We start from the raw sequence: 15,446 nt of genomic DNA on the forward strand, positions 1-15,446 counted from the left end.
AGATGCAATTGCAGACCTCAAAGAAAAAGTTCCATCAGATCCCTTTGAGGCAGACATTCTCCAGATGGCAGAAATGATTGCTGAAGATGAAGAAAAAGAGAAAACATCACATGGAGGTGAGCAACAATAGTGGGTGTAGTGTAAAGAGCTTTGGCAAAAGCAGATCTTGCTATTGCCATGGTCATTTTTATTGATCTCTAGGAAAACATGGTTGATGTATATATTTGTCATTAGTTTTCTTTCACATTATCGTATTCTGTTATAGTCTGAATCATGAGCTCAGTGTTTTACCTTGGTCGGTCCTGTTTTGGCTTTGTGTGCACAGACAGAGAGGGTTTGAAGAAAGTTGAACAGGGGCACCACAATCTTACCTTTTCTGCTTCCCCGCATACTAATGCCTTTCTCTTTTAACATTCAATAACTGGGGGGGACAATCGCAAAACAATATTGCATGCGATATTTGAGTCATGTGAGATTTAATCCAAATAATGCGTTGGATAATGGAAACCTCGCATAAACCTGTCAATTCGCTAATAAAAACATTTGTTAACTCTAGTGGTCTAGTCACTCGCTTTTGAATGAATACTGGGCTCAATTCACTAGGAATTAAATTTAGCATGATTTTTATTTCCGTTAAAATAACAGATGGGGTATTTAACTCAGGAACATGCAATTTACAAAAAATGCATGTTAAAAAATCAAATGAGTTACTTTTTATTTTGTGGTATTTAACCTCCCTGGCGGTATTCCCCAGTGTGGTTCTGGGTTTACTTTCAGTACCAAAAGTGGTAACCCCCGAGCCACACTCGGGATTACCCCACAATGTTACTCCCCTTCCCTGGGCTCCCCCACTGTCCTCCCCGGCATCCTCAGTCTCTCCCCGCTCTGTGCACAGCCGATTGCCGGCGTTTGCCTTCCGGTTCCCTCCCTGCGAGCGTTGCGATGCAGGGGGCTGGAACCGGCGGCAAATTCAGAAATGTAAAATCACCAAATGACATGATACAAAGCTGTGATCCTAACGGATTACACTGTATCATGCCATTTCAGCACAGGATTGCACCTAGTGACTTTTCCAGTGCCCTGCCTGTGCTTTTCCAGTGCTTTGTGGCTGGAAAATTTTGAATGACCATGGCGTCCAAAAAGCGTTTTTTTTTTTGTTTTTTTTTTTTTTTGCACAAAAAACGCTTTTAGACGAACTGGAAAACAGCGAAACTGAGTTACTTGAAGAACTGAGCGATGGCGATTTGTAGGAAAACGCGTCATCCGGTACGGAAGGTGATGACAGAAGATTCGGATGTCTCCTTCTGGCACATAGCTTGTGGAATTTGGGAAGTATATCAAATGTTTCTTCAGAATTTCCAAAGGAGCTATGTGCCAGAAAGAGAAATCCGAATCGTCGCTGTCGTCACTTTCTGTACCTGATGACGAATTTTCCCAAGAATCGCTATCGCTCAGTTCTTCAAGTAACTCAGTTTCGCTGTCACTGTTTTCCAGTTCGTCTAAAAGCGCTTTTGCAGAAAAAGAATGCTTTTTGGACGCCATGGTCGTTCTCAATTTTCCAGGCACAAAGACCTGGAAAAGTCACCAGGTGAAAGGGCATGATACAGTGTAATCCGTTAGGATCACAGCTTTGTATTATGTAATTTAGTGTATTTACACTTTTGCATTTTCCGCCGGTTCCACCCTCCTGCGTCGCAACTCTCGCAGGGAAGGGAACCGGAAGACAGGTGCTGGCATCGGCCGAGCACACAGCGGAAGGACAGTGGGGGATCACAGGGGAAAGTGAGTTTTAAAATGTAAAACTGATTTCTATGCAAAACAATGTACCGCTTTTAGCACAGAAATCTGGACATAATCCGACTGCCAGGGAGGTTAATGTGTTTTTTTTAAACACGTTATTTTACCGCAGACCAACTGCAGCAGGAACTGAAACATTTAGCAGTGAGTTCAGCTCAGGGGCTGCTGGCTGTTAAGGAGGCAGCACCTGCCTGCATCCGAACAACCATGACTCATCCTTGCTGTCAGCAGGGGATTCCCCATTGAAAGCAAAATGTAAACAGAAAATCCAACAGTAAAATTATTTTTAAAAGAGTACAGTTACCTGAAAAATCAGAAACCGAAAAATGCTACATTTCCTCTCACCCTCTGACTCTGTTTGTGGATCAGAGGTGGAATCTCCTAACCTGTTTGAGGAGGAAATGGAGGAAAGAAAAGGGGATGCAGATTTTGTAGTGGAAGCCCAGTCTTTGCTTGGCAGCACCTGAGTCTCCATTGCCCAAACCAAGGCCTTAGAGTGGGGTACACACTAGTAGAAAATCTGCCGAAAATTCCCATCCGAGGTAAAATCATACAATTTTCGGCTAGTGTGTACAAAACTTTCAGCAGCCGATGCGGACATTTTCAACGAAAAAAAAAAAACGAGGGACAAACACCAAAATTTGTTATCGTCTGTCCCCAGACGACTAATTTTCGTTTAATGTGTATGCAGTACATCCGCGAAAAATCAGATACGAAAGACCGCGCATGATCTGAAGTTGCTGACAACTCGGAAGTCTAGGAACAAATGTCCCAAAAAAAAATAAAAAATCGGACGCGAAATTTCGTGAACATTTATGCACTGTCAACTAAAAACGGTTATGAACGCTGAGCAAGAGAGAGAAAAATCGGAGGATATTTCGTCCGATTTCCGTCAAGTGTGTACGGGCCTTAAGGGCACTTAGAGGCAGGTAAAATAAAATTAAAAAAAAAAAAAAAACCTTTACTAGCTACACACAAATTGATTGGATCATATGAGCATTGACCTCATTCTGAAAGGTATTCATTCCCCTCAAGGTTTTGCTGAGATATGTTCTATGAAAAAGCCTTGTGTGGACGCGCTAGAGAATGTAATTCATCAAGTCTCTAGAATGTCTCTTATCTCTGTGCACAAATGCAGGATTTTTTTGGTTAAAAGCATGCCTTTTGACAGGGAATGTCTGAGGAATTCCTTGATAAATTCATCCAGAAAGTTACTGGTAGAAGGTGCTTCTTCCACCAAAAAAAGCCTCCAACTCCTGCAGCTAATACGTCTGCTCAGCAAATAGGGCCCAGTCACTCTCCCTTGGCATCCACTTCAAAACTTTCTTTTGCCATAAACTGTGGCCCATTAAGTACACCAAGCCTACCCAGAAGTCCTCCTCGCAATGAAGAGGTGCTCACACTCCAAGGAGTGAGGTGATATCTATTGTATTTTGGGCCAGTCTGGATTCCAGACGTCATAGACTTAGTCAAAGGGTTTACAAAATAGAATTTCACGTTCATCGACGGATACAGCGCTCCATAAACCATAACTAGCAGGTTATATTGCCTCCTCCAGGAGTAGGACTAGGCAGAACAAGAAACACCTGGTTATGCCTATGGGCTGTCCCCAGCTGATATATAATCCCCCCTCTATGCTCTAGGTAAACAGTTTTAATCTGTCTAGTCAGGAGTAAGGACCTAGGCTCCCGGCTGGGATCTTTGGTATTAACAATTTTCTCCTTCCCTACATCTTTTTTGTTTTTCTCTCGGGAGATCTACAATCAACTGCCAGGCTGGGCGACGGGCTGGATAATCTAGATCCAGTGGCCCAGTCAGCTACGAGCTAGGTCGGCTGCGATGTAGCCTCATGATCAGAGGCTGGCCCGCGAGTTAAACGTAGGGTTGCATGCGACTGGGCTGGGGTCTGAGTCGCAGCGGTCCCTTGGCTTACAGTTCCCTTACTTCGGTGGTGAGGAGTTCTGTCTAGAGCGTTACCCGCACCATGGAATGGTAAGTACAGTCTCCCCTTTTGGTGGTTTTCTTTGTGGTTGACGTGAGTAATCTCCAGGGATGGTCAGACCTGCCTACAGGTTCCCTCTTCCCATGCTTAAATCCCTCACTTAGCTGGGCTCCCCCCCCCCCCCTCGCTCCCATTCCCCCCTGTCTAGACCTAGAGTCTGGTGGGGGTCCCAGGGCAGAGAATGCAGCAGAGACCCTTGGGGTTTCCCCCCGCTATCCCCACTCTGTAAGGATCCTGGGATAGTGTGTCGTCGTCGCCCCCCCCCCCCCCCCCCCCCCGCCTTAGTAGTCTGGAGGGGTCCCAGAGTAGGAGACCCCTAGGTGAATGCCCTGCTGTGTCCTATCTTTAGGGGGCTGGGTGTCCCCATGCAGAGGGTGCAGGAAAGATCCTGGCAGCATGCTTCAGTGTTTGTAGCTGACGGTGGCCATTTTCCCTTAGCCTGGCTGGTCTCTGGTTGGCAGCCATGTTTGTGTAGCCGGATAATGTCACGGGGGCCATTTTCCCTTAGTCTGGCTGGTCTCCTGTTGGCGGCCATGTTTGTGTTGCCGGATGTCACTGGTGCCGATTTCTCTTAGTCTGGGAGATGCTGGAGACAACTGAAGCCTCATGGGGAAGCTGAAGTTTCTCCTCTGCTTCTTCCTCCTTAGTTTCCTCTTCCTGTGCTCGGGACATTTGAACAGGGATAGCGTCCATGAGGAAGCTGGTTTCGAATTCTCGGCGCTCCTCCGGTCGATAGGGTGAATCTTTGGGGGTCCCTGTTATCTGTATCTCTGCTTATAGGTACCCTGAGCCTTGAGGGGATAATTTGGTGGTGCCAAAAGATAATTTTTGTACTGCAAGGTCTTCCTTTTTTATGGAGCCTCAAGGTCACATCTCCCCCACTGACCCCCCTCATGGAGGTGGCAGGTCCCTCAGAACCCCAGCTTCCCATGGTTGCACTGACGGTGGTCCTGCAGGCGGACTTAATATCACATCCCCTGATCCATCTGATAGTGCGAATGATTCCTCCATGTTCGCAGGAGCAAATTAAAAATCACTGGTAGCCGCACTTATTGCTGCAGTGTGTGAGACTTTAAAAATGGAGGATGCAGCTGATGTGCTTACGGACGTGGCTGTGTCGTTTGGTATGCACAAATTGCATCGTACCCCAAGGGTGTTTCTTTATGTGCCTTTTTTTTTTTTTGACGGGTTTTCCTGAAAGGAATGGAAACAGCAAACATTACCCTTTGGTTTCCAAACGTTTTGCTGTACGTTACCCTTTTGAGGAGTCACTTTAAAAATGGGATAGTCCACCAATGGTGAACCCTCCTGTTTCCAGGTTGAATAAAGCAACCATGATCCCAGTAGAGGAATCCCCGTTCTTTAAGGACCCGGCTGACAAAGTGGAGACTGTGGCACACAGCATGTTTACAATGGCTGGTTCGGCCTTGCGGGCAGTTTTTGCCTCAGCCCTGGTGTCTCAGAGCCTAACTGAATGGGCCAAGCTTTTGTGGCAGGGCCTGGGGGGGTGAGCAGGTCCCCGCTGCTTATGTTGATTTAGCAGACCAGTTGGTCCATGGGATGCAGTTTATTTGTGATGCAACTTTGGATACAGCTGCTGTGCTGTCCAGACTTTGTTTCAGCGGTGGTGATTAGGCGCGTGCTGTGGCTTAAGAATTGGACTGCAGACCAAGCCTCTAAGAAAGCTCTCATGGATCTGTCCCAAGGCGATCGCTTGTTTGAGGCTACCCTGGATTACATCATTCGGGGGATCACAAGGGGGGGCGCAGCAGAGTACCTTCCTGCCACAGTCAAGGAAAGGGATAGAGCCTTGTCGCAGACGGGGGCTCCCCTCAGCCCATATTTCGTGCTTCTGGCACAGAGAATAAGGGAAATGGATCTTTTAAATCTTCCCCGGGAGGTTCCAAGCAACCTTGGTCTGGTTAGCCTAGAGCTACCTTCCCCGAACCAGCAGATTAGACTCCATCATGAGGGTCTGACCTCTCATTATTTGGTTGGGGAGGAAAGCTTCGCTGGTTTCCTGCCCCATGGACCTCTTTCATGAGTGTCAAGGGGATCCACAAAACAATTCTTTTGGGGGTACCCAGAAACGGGGAAAAAACGTTGTCCTTTTCAAGTTTTTTAGGTCTTCAGTCTCCTTGTGCGGATTTAATTCCTGCATAGGTTCAGGTGATGTTTGAACTACCTAAGGCCCCCCCTATCCCTGTCCAGGAAATTGAGTTGCCTAGATCTGATTTTATTTCTAACCAGGGTGGTACTTCCTCTGCACAAACTTCAGGGACCACAGGCTGTGATTCCCCGGCTGCTGTCACACAGTTCTCTCTCCCGATTTGCATACAGGTTCTGAGTCTGGTATCCACCTTTAAGACAATTCTGTTTGCAGTCTTGCATGTAGCTCCTTTAGCAGGTTTGGCTCCACAGGAGGATACCGAAGTTCGTGATGAGGTCACGGAGTCCTCTGACAGACGCCGCAGGCATCCAAAGGCTATGGTAAGGCCAGTATCCTCCTCGACTAGGGCTTTTTTTGCAGTTCCTGGGAGGAATCGAGAGCAAGGATCTTCCAATCATCCTGGTTGCTGTTAACGTCCCTTGCGGGCTTCCTCTCAGAGAAGACCAGTTGTCCCAAGGGCTGATCTACCATCCTGCTTTACAGTAACTGTTTTTAATGGCTTAGGTATTGAAAGCCAGGTACTGAGGATTAGAGGTCTGTCTGGATCAGTGATCCCTACTACGGTGAAGGTGAGGAAGTCGTCTTCCAGCAAGATATGCCATTGTATGTGGAAAGCGTACATTTCTTGGTGTGAGTCGATTGGCACTCATCCTCGATCCTTTTCTGTGGCTTAGATCTTAACCTTTTTTCAACAGGGCGTTGATCAGAAGTTGGCCTTGCGTACCATTAAGGACCCGGTGTCTGCTTTAAATTTAGTACTTTTGGTTCTCCAGAAACCTCCATTTGAGACTATTCGGGAGATTCCCTTGCCTACGTATCCCAGAAGGTGACATTCTTGGTGGCTATTACCTCGGCCCGCAGGTTACCAGAATTTGTGGCATTATTATGTCGCAGTCCCTGTTTAGTGGTCTAAAGTGAGAAAGTGGTTCTTCGTCCCTGTCAATCATTACTGCCCAAAGTTGTCTCTAACTTCCATTTTAGTGAGGACATTGTGTTGCCTTCCTTGTGTCCCAAGCCGGCTCATCCCAAGGATTTTGCTTTGCATACCTTGGATGTGGTCCGTGCGAATCAGGTGTATCTGACAGCTACTGAGTCTTTTCGGAGATCGGACTCGCTTTTTGAGGGTACAGACAGACCAAGAAAAGGGCTGGCCGCTTTTTCGGCTACCATCTCCAGATGGATCAGACAGGCTGTGACTCAGGCCTATTCCATTAAAGCTCCGGTTCCACCTTTCCCTGTCACGGCACATTCTACTTGGGCACTGAGTACTTCTTGGGCCTTCAGTCATCAGGCTTCAAACTCGCAAGTTTGCAAGGCAGCCATTTGGTTGTCTGTGCATACCGTCACAAAATTCTATAAGGTAGATACTTTGGCATCTGCAGATGCTTCTTTTGGCTGCAAACATTTGCAGTCTGCTGTTTGAAAGAGGGACTGTTCCCTCTTGAGGGGTGTTTTTTCTTTAAAACTTTATTTTTCAGATGGGGCACCTGGTTCCTGGGTTAAGGGCTGTTGTTTAGCCTTGGGTTATTTTCCCCACCCCTCATTTTTTTCTTTTGGACGTCTCACTAGTTATGATTTATGGAGCGCTGTGTCCGTCGATGAACGAAAGAGAAAATTGAATTTCTCTTACGTCCTCCGACAGTCGCCGCCTCTTCATATTCGTCACATATGGGGTATTAGACTTTGCTCCGAAGGAGTAGCTAGGCAACAGAATATGTTAACAATAAAGCTTTAACATATCCCACCCTCAAGGGGTGGTCCCCTCAGTCAATACCCTCCTACTTCCTGCAACCATATCTCAGTTTTAATGTCTAGCTTGTCAGGAGTGGCTGGCTCTCTCTGTGCTTGGACTTTCTGTCCCAGACTCTTTCTTCTTTTTAATATTTTGTTTGAGTTTTCTCTCTATCTTTACTTAGCTGTTATTTTTGTCAGCATTAGTTAGTTCTTCGGACGAAGAGGATCATGCGGACTGGGTCTCGGGCTGATCCCCCTGGTCGCAGGTCGTGGGTCAGTGGCTTCCCAGTCTGCCATCGAGCGTTCAGCCAGGTAACGCTCCTGGCACAGTGAACGACCCATCCCTGTTCGGTGCAGGGATGATTGGTGAGGTGGCTACCTCACCGGACGCTGTGCGGTTTCTTAACCTCCATTGTGTGCGTCTTGAATTGCGACTCTCCCTGCCTCATGTGCAGCGACTTGTTCGCCTGTGCGGGTTCCCCACGCCATGTGAGGTAAGTGTATTTATGTGGGGACCTGTCTGTCTGGGAGGGTCTCAGTCTGGGACTGTGTAACCTGCCTTTAATCACACTGCTTGTCTCCCTATCTCTCGGCTGCATGCTGTGGGCTGCAAGGGGGGGGGGGGGGGGGGAGCTGTATGACACTGTGTGTGTCAGGCTGGGCAGTGTGAGAAGCTGTGTGCTGTGGGGCATGTTTTTTCTTGGCATGTTTGGGCATATACAGCGATCTAACATGTATCCTTATATTGGGATGTAATGTGTGTGTTTTTATGCACTGTGGAGCGGCGTTTTCGGCGCCAAACGACGCCATTTTACCGGCGCCCGCTCCGGCCGCATGGTTTACATGCACGGCGGCCATTTTCTTGTAGCCTCCATAGGCTTACATAGAGAAGCCCTGGCAGCATCACTTCCTCTTTCCAGGAACACCGATCGAGGCAGCAGCGGGGTCTCCTCAGGTTTTATCCTTCTGTTCTTGCTATCCATTGCCTGTGTTCAGTTTGTATATTCCCTGTGGGGGTCTTATTGTGCTTGAGTGTGGTGCGGTGGGCTGCGCTTGCCGCGCTTGCTAAAAGGGGGCAGTTAACCCTTGGTTGTCTGGCATTACAGGGGCAATGGATTCTCAGGAGGGCAAGTTTCCTACAGTATTGGTGGAAAGCCAGGGGACCGCTGTTTCCCCCCCCAGGGGGGGATTTAGCCGATATTGTGGCTGGCCTTGCTGCCCAGGTGCAAATGCTGGTGGCTGCTCAATCTACTAAACGGCCCAGAGTTGCTCTGTCCTCTGATTCTGAGGGTGAAGGTGATGGGGCTGTTCTGGCAGGGACCTCCTTATCGGGGTCCCGCTCCTCTCTTGATCTAGTGGGGTCTGAGGTCGAGGCTGAAGTTGAGGGGGTTGATAATTCTCCCCCTGGCTCGCCTGAAGAGCTTGCAATCATGGATGAGTTGATTGCTTCCATTAAGCAGACGCTACGTTTGCAGGACGAAGTGTGTCCCCCCGCTGCCTTGGCGGCTTATGGGACGCAGAGAAAACGCAGGACGCCGCAGGTTTTTCCCTGCAATGCTGATTTTCAGCGCGCTGTTAAGGATCAATGGCGCGATCTGCGCAAACCTTTTGCGGTACCAAGTAAATTCAAGCTGCGTTATCCTTTCTCGCCTGCCACTGATGAACGGTGGTGTGTGCCTCCGCCAGTGGATCATGCAATTGCGGTTTTGAACAAAGCCACTGCGATTCCTGCAGAGGGTTCCCCTGTTTTCCGTGATGCCACGGATAGGAGACTGGAGTCTCTTGCCCGTCATACTTATTCTGTTACGGGTTCTATGCTTAAGGCTCTGTTTGCTTCTCTCATGGCGGCCCAGGCGATCGCAAGTTGGACGCAGATGCTTAGGCGCGTCCTAGTGGCCGATTCGGCCTCGGCGGCGACCCTGGATATGGTGGATCAGATCCACCAGGGTGTCATGTATCTGTGTGATGCGGACCTGGACCTGATTCCGTTGGCTGCACGTGTGCACAGCGTGGCGGTGTTGTCTCGCCGTCTGGTTTGGTTGAAATGTTGGTCGGTGGACCAATCTTCACGTAAGACCTTAGCCAATCTGCCTTATGATGGGTCTCGCCTTTTTGGGGAGTCCCTGGATGTGTTGATTAAGGGGATCACCGGGGGTAAGAGCACTCTCTTGCCCCATTTCCCCAAGGCTAAGGGGGCTTCTGGGAAGAAGCATGCTAATTTTCGGCCCCCTCAGGGGTCCTTTCGTGCCTTTCGGCCGCACTACAAGGGCAAACCGTTCAAAGGCCAAGGCTCTCAGAAGAAGCCCTGGTCTGGGAAACAGAAGTCCGGCCAATCCGGACCTGCAGCCCATAACAGTTCGGCCTGAAGGGGCGCCCTCACCCGGTTTTGGGGTGGGGGGACGCTTGCTCGGTTTTCTTCAGCCCTGGTTGGCCCGTGTGCGGGACAGATGGATTCTGGAAATCGTTCGATCTGGTTACAAGATCGAGTTTCTCTCTCGGCCGGAGAGCAGATTTTTTCCCTCAAATCTTCAACTGTCTCCAGAGCGCCTGCGGGATCTGCACCTGGCGGTGCGGGACCTGAGGGCTCAGGGAGTGGTGGTTGCGGTGCCTCATCGGGACAGATTTCGGGGGTTTTATTCCAATCTGTTCACCGTGCCCAGGAAGGAGGGCAAGGTTCGTCCGATTCTGGACTTGAAGGCTCTGAACCGCTCTGTGCGGGTTCGCAAGTTCCGCATGGAATCCCTGCGCTCGGTGGTGGCTGCCCTCGTTCCGGGGGAATTCATGGCCTCCATCGATTTGAAGGATGCGTACCTTCACATCCCCATATTCGAGGGTCATCAGAGATACCTTCGATTTGCCATTGCGGAGGATCACTACCAGTTCGTGGCGTTGCCCTTTGGTCTCGCCTCGGCTCCGCGGGTCTTCACCAAGGTGCTTGCACCGGTTCTGGCATTATTGAGGGCCCAGGGCATTTCTGTCCTGGGGTATCTGGACGACATTCTGGTTCGGTCTGCGACCAGACAGGGTCTGGAGGAGGACCTGTCTGTCACAATGCAAACTCTGCAGGAGTTTGGTTGGACGATAAATGTTCCAAAGTCGACACTGAGTCCGTCGGTTCGTCTCCCCTATCTGGGAATGATACTGGACTCGGTGCAGGCGAAGGTCTTCCTGCCGGAAGACAAACTCAGGACTCTTCAGGAGGGAGTCAGGTCCCTCAGGGACGTTCCACAATCGTCTCTGCGGACGTGTATGAGATGTCTGGGATTGATGGTCTCGGCCTTCGAGGCGATTCCTTTCGCGCAGTTTCACACGCGGGGTCTCCAAGCGGAGATCCTGTCCAGGTGGGACGGGCGACCTCAATCTCTGGATCTTCAGATCTCGTTGTGTCATCGCACCAGGAAAAACCTTCTGTGGTGGCTCCAGTCCCCGTTGGTGTCCGGGGGCAAGTCGTTTCGTCCGATCTCGTGGACGGTAATCACCACGGATGCCAGCCTGTCGGGCTGGGGTGGTGTTCTGGGCGTTCTGTCCGCCCAGGGGACCTGGTCGGAGGGGGAGTCTTCCCTCCCGATCAACATTCTGGAATTGCGTGCGATAAATCTCTGCCTTCGTCGCTGGACGGACCGGCTGCAGGGCTGCCCGGTTCGGGTGCAGACGGACAATGCCACGGCGGTGGCCTACATCAACCACCAAGGGGGCACCAGGAGTGCCCGAGCGGCTCGAGAAGTGGCCGACATTCTATCTTGGGCCGAGACTCATGTCCCGGCGATAACGGCGGTTCACATTCCGGGAGTGGAGAACTGGCAGGCGGACTATCTGAGTCGCCAGACCCTGGATCAGGGGGAATGGTCTCTCCACCCGACTGTCTTCCAGATGTTGTGCGCGAAGTGGGGTCTTCCAGATGTGGACCTGTTCGCGTCTCGCCTCAACTGCAAGGTGAAGAGGTTCGTGGCAAGGACGCGCGACCCTCGGGCAGACGCGTCGGACGCGTTAGTGGCCCCGTGGCATCAGTACAGGCTGATGTACGCGTTTCCACCGATTCAGTTGCTGTCCAGGTTCCTTCGCAGGTTACACTCGGAACGCAGCACGGTGATTCTTGTGGCACCGGACTGGCCTCGCCGGTCCTGGTACGCAGACCTCGTGAATCTGGCGGTCGACGCCCCTTGGCGTCTGCCTCTTCGAGACGATCTACTGTCTCAAGGACCGATTTACCATCCTGCTTTACAGTCGCTGGCTTTGACGGCCTGGCTGTTGAGACCGAGGTCCTGAAGGAGAAGGGTCTCTCTCCAGAGGTCGTTCATACTTTGATCAACGCGAGGAAGTCTTCCTCGGGGAAGGTTTATTACCGTACTTGGAAGGCATATTTTGCCTGGTGTGAGTCCAGGGGGTTTTCACCCCGCACGTACTCGGTTTCCCGTGTGCTGTCTTTCCTTCAGACGGGTGTCGATCAGCGTTTGGCGCTGGCTACGATAAAGGGTCAGGTGTCTGCGCTGGCCGTTCTGTTTCAACGTCCCGTGGCTTCCAACTCCTTGGTTGGCACCTTTATTCAGGGTGTGCGGCATCTGGTTCCTCCTAGGAGGGATCCTTTGCCCCCTTGGGACTTGAATCTCGTTCTATCTGTGTTACAACGTGCTCCTTTTGAATAGATCAGGGAGATCTCGTTGTCTATGTTGTCCAAAAAGGTCGCCTTTTTGGTGGCGATCACTTCGGCTCGCAGAGTGTCGGAACTGGCGGCTTTGTCCTGCAAGTCTCCGTACCTGGTTGTTCATTTGGATAAGGTGGTCTTGCGACCTAATCCTTCTTTTCTGCCGAAACGAGTTTCGGAATTCCATCTTAACGAGGATATTGTTTTGCCTTCGTTGTGCACGAAGCCTAAACATCCAAAGGAGATGAGATTGCACTCTCTGGATGTTGTTCGGGCGATAAGGGTTTACCTTAAATCGACTGAGTCTTTTCGTAAGACGGACTCCTTGTTTGTTCTTCCAGAGGGTCCTCGGAAGGGCATGGCGGCTTCGGCCTCTACCATCGCCAAATGGATCAGGCAGACCATTGAACAGGCCTATGCCTTGCAGGGGAAGGTTCCCCCTGTGCCTGTGAAGGCGCACTCTACTAGATCTCTGAGTACGTCTTGGGCCTGCCGTCATGGGGCTTCTGTAGCCCAGGTGTGTAAGGCGGCGACTTGGTCGACCGTGCACACTTTCACAAAATTCTACAAAGTAGATGTTCAGGCATCGGCGGATGCTTCCTTTGGCCGCAAGGTTCTTAGTGCGGCTGTTCCCTAGGGTCCCTTGTGGGGACTCCTGGCTGTTGGGATAGTTTTTTGTATCCCCTGGGTTTTTTGTCTTTTCCTGGGTTGTTGCTCCTGTTGAGCACTTATTTTTGCTGTTGCCCAGCTGGTTTCCTTCCTTTGGTAAGGTTCCTTTCTTTGATGTGGAGACTGCGTTGCCTTTCGGCACGGATGCGTTTCCCACCCCTCATGTTTGCACTGCTTTGGGACGTCCCCATATGTGACGAATATGAAGAGGCGGCGACTGTCGGAGGACGTAAGAGAAAACGGAATTTTTGTAAAATCTTACCTGTAAAATTCCTTTCTCTGAGTCTTCCGACAGTCGCCGCCCCCGCCCCTCTTTTGGGGTTTGAATGTATACTCTACTGCTATTCCACTTAAACTGAGATATGGTTGCAGGAAGTAGGAGGGTATTGACTGAGGGGACCACCCCTTGAGGGTGGGATATGTTAAAGCTTTATTGTTAACATATTCTGTTGCCTAGCTACTCCTTCGGAGCAAAGTCTAATACCCCATATGTGACGAATATGAAGAGGCGGCGACTGTCGGAGGACTCAGAGAAAGGAATTTTACAGGTAAGATTTTACAAAAATTCAGTTTTTTGTGCTTGCCTTTAAAATCCATTTCTCTGAGTTCATCGAAGGACACCGCACCCAACCCCTCTATGGAGTTCTGATACTTCTAATACTGCTTTCTACTAAACTGATTACCTTGAGCAGAGAGGGAGGGTTATAAACCCAGGTGGGGATGGCCCATGGGCGTAGCCAGGTGTTTTTTGCTCTGTCTAGTTCTACTCCTGGAGGAGGCAATATAACCCACTAGTTATGATTTATGGAGCTCTGTGTCTGTTGAACTCAGATAAATGGATTTTACGGTAAGTACAAAAATCCCATTTTATATCTCTGCCCTCTTCCTCCCCTTTAAATTTGCTGTCATGAGCTCAAAAACGAGCAAATTTACTGTTTGCTTTGTAATAACTTCAGTCACATTGAGAGGATGTACCCTTTCCTTCAGAGAAAAGGTTCTGAGATTTTATAGAAACCTATTGACAGTTCCTGAACCAAATGGGGACCACCCAAAATTGGACTTAGTCTTTGAACAGATTTCTTTGTTTACCAAAATTCCAGATGGAATCAGTAATATCTGTCATTGCTTCTCTCAGACAAGGTGAATGGCATTAATAGACGTACAAGATGCTAATCTTCATATCCCCACCTTCCCACTACACCAAAGCTCTCTACACTTTGCTGTGGGGGACCAGCACTTCCCAATTGTAGCATTACCATTTGGGCTCTCCTCTGTTCCCCGAACATGCACAAAAGTGCTTGCCCTGCTTCTGTCTTTTCTGTGGACTCGGGTCGTCCATGTCGCAGGATACTTGGACAACCTTCTATGGAACTCCTTTACCACAACATTGTCAACTAACATCACAAAGGACTGTTAGTTTCTTCATAACTTCAGCTAGTTGATAAACTTTCCAAAATGTCCACTCCAGCCCTCACACTGTCTGAAATACCGGAATTTACTCCTGAACACAGCCCAAACCAGAAACTTTCTTCTTTCAGAAAAGATTCTCCCCTTTGCCAAGTTTTACTCCAGGATACTTTAACTCACCTCATTGAACAAACGCATCCACCCTCAGGGCCACCCTAAGCATCTATCCAGCCAGACAATTCTCTCTCTGGGAGGGTGAATTTCCAACTCTGCACTGGAGTCAGGAAAGTTCTTCCTTCCCATGCCCTGGAAGGAGGACCCAATGAATGCCAGCTTTACCAGTTGGGAAGGAAAATTCAACTTCCTGTTCTTCTCCCTATATGGTCTTCAGCGGAGTTGAGACTGCCCAAGGTTTTGTAACTGAGAGCCATCAGACTATCTCTACAACCCTTTATATTCCTTCTCCAAGGTCACCCAGTCAGGGTGCAGTTGAACAATGCCAAAGCAGTGGCCTACATTAACCATCAGTGGGGGCTGGAGAAGTCACGCTGTCCTAAGAGAAATTAATTTGATACTCCTCCTGGGTGGAAATTCACATTCCAACTGTCTGTCATCCACATCTCTACTCCTTTGAAGCTGATCTATGCCATCCCTCCAGTAAAGATTCTGCCTTGACTGCTATGCACAATAGAGGTGAAAAGGGGTCCAGTGAATCGAATTTCAAAAAAAATTGACCCAGTAGGGATTCTGTACACACTCATAGTTGGAATTTTGGCAGTCCAGCCTTGGCCTCTTACAAACATATGAGATTTACTGTCACAAGGCCACAAGCTTCCGAGTCACTTACCTGCTGCATTTTGAACACAAGAGTTAGGCTGTTCAGGATGGGCACTATTCAGAGAATGCTTTGCATTTTGCGAAGCATTTACTGATTAAATGAGACAGAGAAATTGATGTCACTGCACCACCTCTCCCAATCGGAGAACGCCTTTGCATTCATTGGAGAAAATGCAAATTAATCTCAA

General features: G+C 49.4%; 1 protein-coding gene across 2 annotated transcripts in view; it reads left to right on the forward strand.

Moving 5' to 3' along the window:
• Positions 1-15,446, forward strand: part of ZMYM4 (zinc finger MYM-type containing 4) — a 209,673-nt gene that overhangs the window by 159,190 nt on the left and 35,037 nt on the right. For both annotated transcript variants that reach the window (XM_082244488.1, XM_082244487.1), the window contains exon 19: positions 1-116. This exon is cut by the window's left edge and continues 53 nt beyond it. In XM_082244488.1, coding sequence (XP_082100614.1) covers positions 1-116 — 116 coding nt within the window. The remainder of the gene's footprint in view (positions 117-15,446) is intronic.

The sequence above is a fragment of the Pelophylax lessonae genome (assembly GCF_965119305.1).
Source record: "Pelophylax lessonae genome assembly, chromosome: 2".
NCBI classification, from domain to species: Eukaryota; Metazoa; Chordata; class Amphibia; order Anura; family Ranidae; genus Pelophylax; species Pelophylax lessonae.